At 63.2% G+C, this 8,923-nt stretch overlaps 2 protein-coding genes across 2 annotated transcripts in view; one reads left to right on the forward strand and one right to left on the reverse strand.

Annotated features, from left to right (window-relative positions):
• Nucleotides 1–4,428, forward strand: part of LOC146596023 (uncharacterized) — a 6,946-nt gene extending 2,518 nt beyond the window's left edge. The window contains exons 6-11 of the mRNA XM_085304776.1: nucleotides 2–241; nucleotides 1,028–1,190; nucleotides 2,127–2,237; nucleotides 2,688–2,880; nucleotides 3,552–3,692; nucleotides 4,194–4,428. Of these exons, the coding sequence (XP_085160902.1) occupies nucleotides 2–241; nucleotides 1,028–1,190; nucleotides 2,127–2,237; nucleotides 2,688–2,880; nucleotides 3,552–3,692; nucleotides 4,194–4,352 (1,007 nt within the window). The 3' untranslated portion in view covers nucleotides 4,353–4,428. The remainder of the gene's footprint in view (nucleotide 1; nucleotides 242–1,027; nucleotides 1,191–2,126; nucleotides 2,238–2,687; nucleotides 2,881–3,551; nucleotides 3,693–4,193) is intronic.
• Nucleotides 4,429–6,836: 2,408 nt separating this feature from the next.
• HEATR9 (HEAT repeat containing 9) overlaps nucleotides 6,837–8,923 on the reverse strand; it is a 3,323-nt gene continuing 1,236 nt past the window's right edge. Inside the window, exons 5-9 of the mRNA XM_085304777.1 lie at nucleotides 8,828–8,901; nucleotides 8,482–8,533; nucleotides 7,795–7,881; nucleotides 7,426–7,544; nucleotides 6,837–6,927 (exon numbers count right to left, since the gene is read on the reverse strand). Coding sequence (XP_085160903.1) covers nucleotides 6,837–6,927; nucleotides 7,426–7,544; nucleotides 7,795–7,881; nucleotides 8,482–8,533; nucleotides 8,828–8,901 — 423 coding nt within the window. The remainder of the gene's footprint in view (nucleotides 6,928–7,425; nucleotides 7,545–7,794; nucleotides 7,882–8,481; nucleotides 8,534–8,827; nucleotides 8,902–8,923) is intronic.

Below are 8,923 nucleotides of genomic sequence, written 5' to 3' on the forward strand. Positions count from 1 at the left end.
AAATACTGGTGCAAACCAGGAACAATTTTCATCTGTGCTTATAACACTCACATCATTGAGACCTCGGAGCAGCACCCCGTGATGCGAAATGGCCGAGTCTCCATCTGGGACGATTGTGGACGGCGAGTGTTCACGGTGACCGTGAGGAACCTGACCGWGGGGGACACGGGCACCTACCGGTGTGGGGTGCAAAGGGCATTTGTCGATGACAGTCACACGGTGTATGTGCACGTGTCCCCAGGTAAGTTGTTTTGGGTCCCCTGGCCAAACAGTGCTGTCCCTGTGCGATCCCCGCCGGGATCGGTGCTGCAGAAAGGTTGGTGGGGAGGAGGTGGGTGCCTGGCCCTGGGGGACAGCCCAGGGATGTGTCAGCTGGGTCTGCCAGTTGCTGCACCTGGGTGCATCTCACCACGGCCCCTTCTCGGTGTCCCAGCTACCCCATCTCTTTCGGACTCATGCTTTGCTTTTCACCCTGCTCTCCCTGCCCCCCTTTCCTCCCTCCTCAGGTCACCCTGGCACAGCTTGTGCTCACCTTGTCTTTTCCAGCGTTAGGGAACCCCTCTCTCCCTAGGGCTGCCTCATCCCCTGGGCTTGGGGAGCCGGTGTGTCCAGGCCCAGGGCTTGGGCAACATCCTTCGCTTCCCTCACACCAGCTACCAGTTCCTGCAGCGGGAAGCTTATTTAGGGTCACTGTGTTGGCGCCTGCCGTATCCGGGGTGCCCGGACCCTGTCGCTGCAGGGCGAGCGCAGCTGTGTGTGCACATGTGGGTGTGGGTGTGCGTGCGTGTGTGCATGCAGCGGGACGGTGGCTGCTGAGCTCCTGTGGCAAGAAGCATACAGGGGAGCGTGCAGCAGGCGCAGCAGGGGGGAGGCGATTTCTCCTGGCCCAACAGTTGCTGGATCACTTCTGCCTTGCTGCAAAACCTGTAGCATTTCCCTGAGGAGGTAGACGGTAGGGCTGTGCCTCTCCTTCTCCCCCCTCAACTTTATTTCCCCCCCCAACACACACTTTTTTTTCCTCCAACAGCTCCTGCTTCCTCTTCTCCCCTGGAAACATCATCTCCCTCGACAGCAGGGTACCCTGCTCTCACTACCTCCACGTCAGCCCCCACTCAGGCATCTCCCAAAGAGCAAACTGCTGAGAAAGAGAGAGCCGCCTCCCCTCCCCACAGAGACGCCGGCCCTGGACAGTGAGTACCGCTGCCGCCCGCACTGAGAGCTCCCTTCCACCGTCAGCCGTGGCCACCTCCACTTGTGACATCTTGTAGTAGAGGATCCCAGTAGATCTAGCTGGTGCAGCTGGGGCCCTGCAGGCTTCCAGGCTCTTCTCACCTCCCTCTGAAAGTTCAGACTCCTGCCTTTGCCTTTAGAGACCAACATCGCATGCCATCAGCTGCCCGCGCTGCATGGAAAATAATCTCAGCATCTCTGATGAGCTGGCCCCGCCCAAAGCCCTGTCTACCCACTGCATTGCTTACAGCTTTAGCAAGATGTAGGATATGGCCAAACAAGAAGTGGTTTCTGACAGTGGAGGTAACATCATTTCCTTCCCCAAAACTCAGAGGGACCGTTTGCTTGCAGAAAGTTGAGTGCTCACTGAGTGGGGCCCTCTTCTGCTTCATATTTGCATGCAAATTCATGCACACAGTTGACAAAGTGTGAAATCAGAGTGACAGAACTTCCTCCCCCTTCGGCTGCCCCACTGCTGGAGGTGATGCAAGAGGAGGGGAAAGCTGAGGCTTCCCAGCAGCGTGTTCATGGGGCAGCCAGCTTCCCGGGACTAGTCCCAGTGACACATCAGCCTTGTCTGGTTGCCCATTACAAGGAGGATCAACAAACACAGGAGCTAAACCAGAGACAAATCAGACCCAGTAAGTGATCCTTAAAATCTTCAAGATGCAGCAGCTCTCAGAACCAAATGTCTCATTTGTTCCTAGTTTAGTTTGTTCCGTCTCCAGCTTGCACACAGAAAACCACTGAGCCTTGGTTTCGAGGCATTCGGTCAAGCAGGAGCAATCATCTGTGCCTGCTCCGTGGTAGTTACGTAGTTACTGCTGAGTTTGCCACTGAAGGAGAAGTGTGAGAACAGAAACTCCTTTTTTTTTTTTTTTTTTTTTCCCTTGCAGTTTGGACCTGGTCACAGATGTCCTGACTCCATGCATCGTGGTGGTTCTTCTTTTGCTTGTACTTGCTGCTGGAGTGTTGGTAAAACTGTCCATGAAGAGGAAGAAAGGCAGGTGAAACAGCATCACTCTGAGACAGACACAGCGTGTCTGTGCTGGAGTCTGTCTTTCGCTCTGTTTGTCTTCTTTCTCCATTCCCTCTTTGATCCACCCAATTCCTGACCTCCGTTGGGTGACTTCTCTGCTTTTCTCACCTTGTGATCCAGAGGAGAAGAGCAGGGAGGTCTCCTTAACCGGAGAGAGCAGTGGGGCGGTCGGACGGGTCCCGCTGCCCGCTGCGGAGGCTCGGGCACGGCTGCGCCACCGAAATGCTCGGGAAGGGCAAATTTGGGGATCGGCACGGCCGAGCAGACCGGGGCGCTGCGGGCTTGCCCACGTGCTCCGTTCCAGCCGCCGGGCTCGCGGGCGCTCAGCGGGAAGGTTTGAGGGCAGCGCGAAGGCTGGGGCGGGGGGAAGGCTGGGGACGGTTACCCGCTGGCGGATGGGATCTGCTTTGATTTCGAGAGGAGCTCAGGTTTCGATGAGTAGCGGAGCAGCGGGTTCCCCGCCTGCTCCGTGCTGGGATTTGCCGCGACTGCGCGGTCCGGACGTGTTCCTGAGCCTGCGGTTCGCCCTCGCGTCTAACCGCAGCCGTGTTTCCCCAGCACTGGCCGGAGCCGCCGTCGAGATGGGCACGACCCGCAGCTCGTCGGACGCGGTAAGGCAGGCCGCCGCGCGTCCCGCCGCCGCTCGAAGCAGGGCGAAGGCAGCGCAAACCCGCGCGGAGGCCGTTGGCTGCGGGCGGCCGCGCGGCTTTCGTCTCGGGAGGGATCCTCAGGGGCAGTTTTGCCGGCGGAAATACCCGAGCGGCGTTTCTGAGCGACTGTTGCAGAAGGTTCCTGGGAGGGGAATTTGGGCTTGAGGTGTGAGGTGTCTCCCCAAGCTCCTTGGCGCTGGGGACCTGCTTCCCCGGGCAAAGCAGGTTTGGGAAACCTGTAGCAAACTGCGCATGAAGAAGCTACAGGTTAATTTTCTGCCAGCGGTGCTGCAGCCTTGCGGACGGTCCGAACGCCGCGGGCCTGTGGCTCGGCTCTCGGGGTGAAGCTAGCCAAGCGGACGCTGCGTGCGGGCTGCCGCGGGGTGCTCGGCCCCCCAGCAATGCTGAGCTCCCTCGGATGTTCTCGCCCACGAGCTGCAGTCCTCCAGAAGCAGCCTCAGTCACCGCGACTGAAACAAGCTGCTTGCTTTTAACGTCTGGCGCTTGGCGTGCTGGCACGTTTCACCCGTCGCCCGCAGGTTGTGCACGAGAGCACCGGTCTCTGTAGCCCAGCTCTTCCGGACGGCGTCCTCGAGGTACCCCGTGCTGACCGCCTCGCGCTCCTGTTTCAGGGCACCGAGAGCAGCCTGCAGTACGCTGACATCAACCACTCGGCAGCCCCAGGCGACCGCGAGCTGTACAGCAACATCAAGGCTTTTCTCAGCCTGGCGAACACCGAGAGCAGCTACGCAGAGATCAGGCCACGCCGCCGGGTAGGAAACTGCACGTGGGACGGGGACAGGGCTCGGGAGTGCGGGGCGAGCGTGCACGGGACGGGGACAGGGCTCGGGAGCGCGGGGCGAGTGTGCACGGGACGGGGACAGGACTCGGGAGTGTGGGGCGAGCGTGCACGGGACGGGGACAGGGCTCAGGAGTGCAGGACGGGGACAGGGCTCGGGAGCGCGGGGCGAGCGCGTGTGGGACGGGGACAGGGCTCGGGAGGGAGGGTTTCCGGGGTAAGTGCCCGCTCCGCAGGCGCGTGGCCCCGGGAGCACGAGCGCTCTCGTGCTTTCTGCTCCCTCTGGCCGGCCCCCGCCGCGGCGTGGCAGAGGAGGCTCCATAAAGCGTTTCGGCAGGCAGCTCGGAGCGGGGCATCGCCCGAGAGAAACGCTGCAAGCTCAAAGCCCTTCAGCCGGAGGAACGAGGGCTCCACCTCGGGTCCGTGCTTTCTGGAGAACAAGGCTTTTTATTTTATTTTATTTCTTTCTTCCCAGGATTCGGAAGAGGAGGAGGAGGCCGTTAACGCCCTGGCGAGTGGGGCCGCCCCCGAGCAGCAGGACCTCTACGCCAACCTGGCGCCGGCCCCGCGTCCCGCCGAGCCGCCCCGCGGCGCCGCGGCGAAGCCCGGAGACCCGCCGGCGCCGCGGTCCTGACCGGCACCAGCACCGGCGCCCGCCTCGGCCAGGGCAGGCGGGAGCTGGCCGGATAAGGCGAGCGGTTCGCTCGGAGCAGCCTCCCGCGGGACGGGCGACGCCGCGCCGGAGGCCGGGGGGGGGGACACCACCCCGTTGCGCCTGGACACCTCGTACCCGATGCGGCCGGCGACGGTGCTGCAAGGAAAAAAGAAAAAAAAAAAGCCCAGGCTGCCCGTGGTTAGCCCGAGGCGGAGAGCAGACGCGCGGTCCGGGGGGATGTTTCCAGCGCTGGGCGAAGGCGGCCGTGGGAGCGCCCGCGCCTCCGAGCTTTGCCTCCGTACGGCTCCCAAAATGAGGAAGAACTCTAAAACTCTCAGTATTTTCATAGTTACAGTTTTATTCAAGAAGCCGACGGTAACGTTTCTACTTTCTCGAAACGAAAGGCAGCTGGAAGCACGTGTTTGCCGTGCAACGCCTGCGGTCGTCCCCGCGGCACCCGTCCAAGAGCCGATATCCTTCCTGTTTTGGATCCGAAGCTACGAACACCCCAAAACGGCCCCGGGATCAGCCGTGCCGTGTCCCCCCGCACCGGCTCACGCAGGCCGCTTTTCCGGACGAGGGACTGTGCTGGGAAAAGCTGCTGGAAACGCGCCCGGGAGCTGCTGCAGTGTTTAATAAAAACGTGCAGGACCGCTGCGAACCGAGGGCAGAGCAAGCCCTCCGCACGGCCCCGGCAGCGGCGACAGCCTCCTCGCCCATTCCGCCACTGGTTTTGTGTGCGAACGGGGAGGGGAATACGTATTGTTACTCTGATATTGTTGTCGGGGAGGGCAATAGGGGTCTGAAGTGGTTGGGAGGATGAGCTTATCGGATTTTTTAGGTTAGCTGGGTCCCGTTATAAGCTCCTTTTCCTTCACTTTTTTCCATGCTTAGGAAACCCTAGAGATGCTCTAGGGTTTTGGCTAGAGACTTTTTTGTCCCCCAGCGATGCTCTGCACAAGCTGGCCGGGCAGGGAAGCTCCCCTCCAGGCGAGCCCCGCAGCGCCCCAGGCATCTTCGAGCAGGGAAAGGCCACCCTGAGCCTCACACCACATCACCCCACTCCGTCCTCCACTCTTGACCGAATTTTATGCACTAACTGCCCTGTAACTCATTCAGGTGCAGGGAAGACAGCTAATGGGCTGCTGTAGCCTGCTGCCCCCAATTAACTCTCATTAGCATTTAAGAAGCGGTGAACCAATAGGGAAATGCAAGCAGGGAAAGCTGTGGGCTTCCTAGCAAGGAGAGGGCACAGAGGCAGCTTAAAGGCCCCTTGGCAGGAGGCAGGGCCTTTCCTCCTGCTTCTGGGGTTTCGGCGTGCTTTAGGCTAGCCTAAGCTGCGATGTTAAACCAGAGGTGAGCAGCAGAGTTTTATGCGGGTGGAAGAGCCCATCCTGGGCTGGAGTGTGCTTGGTGCTGCCTTGAGGTTTTCCAGGAAAGCTGTGTAAGAGCCGTTTTAAGTAACTAAGCTAATAAGCATTTTTTTAGTCCTGATCCAATGAGAATTTGCACGTCAAATAGCAGAAACCCCCTGTGATGTAAGGCAGGGGGATTGCCTGGGGAGGCTGAGTTGAACCACTCTGCTGTGAACTAGACCCTCCTCCAGGAGAACAGCCCAAGATCCGGGGAGCGCCTGCGGCTTTCCTTGCAGCTCTTCCCGCCTGTCCCGAGACACAGCTGCTCCCGCTGCCCCGGGCGGGCTAAGACGTCGGAGCAGGGGAGCGCCGAGCTCGCGGCAGGGCGCCGGGCAGCCGCTTTCCAGGACGGCTCCTTCCGCCCGCCGCCGAACGCGATGCAGCCGGGCGCCCCGGCTGCTATCGCCCCGAGGCAGCGCTTCCTCTTTCCTCCGCAGCAGCGTTTCCCGAAGCCGGCACCGAAGGAGGGGAGACGCGGGAGCCGGGCGGCGGAGCGGAAGCGTCCCGTTCCCACGCTGCGCCCGCTAACCCCGGTCACGCTGCAGCTCGTGGAGCGGCTGAGCTCGTGTTGTGTTTTTTTCTCTTTTTGTGTCTGAGCCTGACCGTTACCACGACCTCCCGGTAACTGCAGCTTCGCGTAGCCGTGACTCGGCCCCGCTCCGCGAGGCCGCCCGGACCTTCCCGCGCGGGTACCCCCGAAGACTTTGGCGCAGCAGAAACCACCACGGGCTGGTTCTGCGTTTTCTTCCCTTGAGTCAGCTTGGCAGCTGGATGGCTCTACGCAGAACCTGCTCGCCCTCCCCACGCCTCCGTGCAGGTGTTTTTGCCACCTGAGTTGCTCTCGCTGCCAGCCCTGAGGCAGGAGCAGACCTTGCGTGGACGCTGGGGCACTGAGACGACCCTTCCTCCACCAGCACGGAGCTCCGGCTCCGCGCCGGCCCCCCCCGGGCACGTGCCCTGCCTGGCCGCTCGGGGCAGCCCTCCCCTCTGTCCCCTCAGATGCATGCAGAGTTCACCTTAAATTGTTTGAATTATGCACGAGAGACTCCTAACGTTCAGGAATTGCTTTTCGCTCTCCATTTGAAGCACCTCGCGCAGCGTGGTGCGTGCGCTGCTCCCGCTGCTCCGCGGCGGTGGAGCTGGGGCAATGGGAGGCAAAACGGGTTGCATCGACCCCGCTGCTGCTGCGGACTTGGCTGGATCCCGGTGTGCACGGCAGAGCCTGGACAGCCCAGCTCAGGCAGTCCATGGTTTTTCCTTTTCTGGGTTCAAAGACTCCCCCCAACCCTCCAGGGCTGTGTTTTCCTCTGATTTAAAGCAATGAAGTTCTGCGTTGCAAAGTGGTGGAAAACTCAATCTGTGTCCTGCCCGAGTGCAGGTCTTTTTGAGGCAAAATGCTGGGGTTTGTGTTGCGCCTTCCCCCATTTGCTCTGGCTCGTGTCTCCTCCTTTCCAACGTCCGTCAGCCCGGACCCCGAATCCGGCCCCGCGAGCCCTCCTCTTCCTTATTCGTGAAAAGGCACACGCAGCCCGCACGGCTCTACCCGGCGTGCCCCGTCTTGGATCCTCTCCCCTTAGAAGAGGGAAAGCAAAAGCCGTAGCAGAAAACTTTTTAATTCCTCTGCTGCTGCTCCACACCGAGTCCCCTCCGCCGAGAGCCCCCCTGAGCTGCTGGTGGGGTCCCGGAGGCCGGGGGTCCCTGTTGCCCCCCAGCCCTGGGGGGTCTCTCCAGGCTCGGCCAGGCTTCTGCACGGTCCCTGCGGGGAGGAGGATAAAGCGGAGTGGCGAGCGGCTGCGCAGGGATGGAGCCGCTCCGGGGAAGCGGCGCGGAGCGCCCTACCTGCCGGGAGCCTCGTCCGCCGGGCGCGGGAGCTGCGGGGCCTCCGGCCGGTGCCTCCCGCCGGCTCCCAGCCTGGAGAGCGTCCTGCTGACCTACCTTGGGAAGCAGAGGGGATGGCAGGGGCTCCGTGCCCGCCCGCCTGCCCCGCGCCCGGCGCCGGAGCTCACCTCCCGCCGCACCTCCCGGCTGCGGTCCAGCTCCAGCATGTCCAGGAGGGTGGAGAGCACCGAGCGGCTGCGGAGCCCGAGGACGCCCTGGCGAGGGGGGACGCGAGCAGCGGGAGCCCCCCGGCACCGCCGAAGGGGCCTCGGCAGCCCAGGCCCGGGGGGGTCTCAGGGACGAGGCAGGAGCCGACATTTGGTCTCAGAAGCTGCCGGGCCTCCTGCACGGCACCGGGACTGCGCGCGGCGGCGTTCCCGCGCCCGCGGCGGGGAGGAAGACGGAGACCGCGGGGCCGCGGATCTCGCTGGGAGGTTGCACAGACCCCCGCGGGCAACGGGCCCACCTCCCCGCGAAGCAGCGGCCCGTCCCCTCGCGCGGGTGGGGGTTACCCCAGCTCGACGGCGGTTTCCTCCCCAGCGACGCCCGGATCCGTCCTCCGGCCGCGCGGGTCTCCGCGGGGCGCCGCTCGCTCTCCTGGCCCGGCCGAGGGGCCCCGGGGCCGCCTGGAGTGGGCGCCTCGGCTCGCGGGCGCGCCGGGTGCGCGGCGTGCAGTGGGTGACACGGGTGCCAAGGGGGTGGCAGGGGGGAAAGAGCGACCCGGGAGGCTGGCGCGCCGCTGCCATCGCTGGCGTGCGGCTGCAGGGACTCGGGGCTCCGATTTCTGGAGGTTGGGAGGGGAAAAAGCGACTTACCAGCGACACCACCGCCTGCCTCCGGACCAGGTGATGCTTCGCTTGCAGTTGCCTATCGAGAGGGGGAGAAAAGCAGCAGGAAGAGACTCGTACCCCCCAATCCCAGAGGCACAGGGCACGGTCCTGCCGCCCCATCCCCTCCCCGCGGGAGCGTCGGAGCTCGCCCCGCGCTGGCGGATACAGCCATGCGCCGGAGGCGCCCCGCGTTCCTGGCTCCTGGGGAGCCGGGAGGTCTCTCCCTTCGTCCGCGGGAGCACGGGAAGGTCCCCCGGGACGGCGGTTTTGTCCCACTCGGGTTGTCTCCGTCTCTCCTGCCTCGCAGCCCCTTCCTCCGCGCGCCACCTACTTCTCCAAAACGTCCCAGATCGGCGCCTTCATCTGCAGCGCCTCGGCGGCCAGGGCCACGCTCTGCCGGACGGCCTGCGGGGAGCCGCGGGGCAGC

The sequence above is a fragment of the Rhea americana genome, unplaced genomic scaffold (assembly GCF_003343005.1).
Source record: "Rhea americana isolate MKP2758 unplaced genomic scaffold, rheAme1 scaffold_21, whole genome shotgun sequence".
NCBI lineage: Eukaryota > Metazoa > Chordata > Aves > Rheiformes > Rheidae > Rhea > Rhea americana.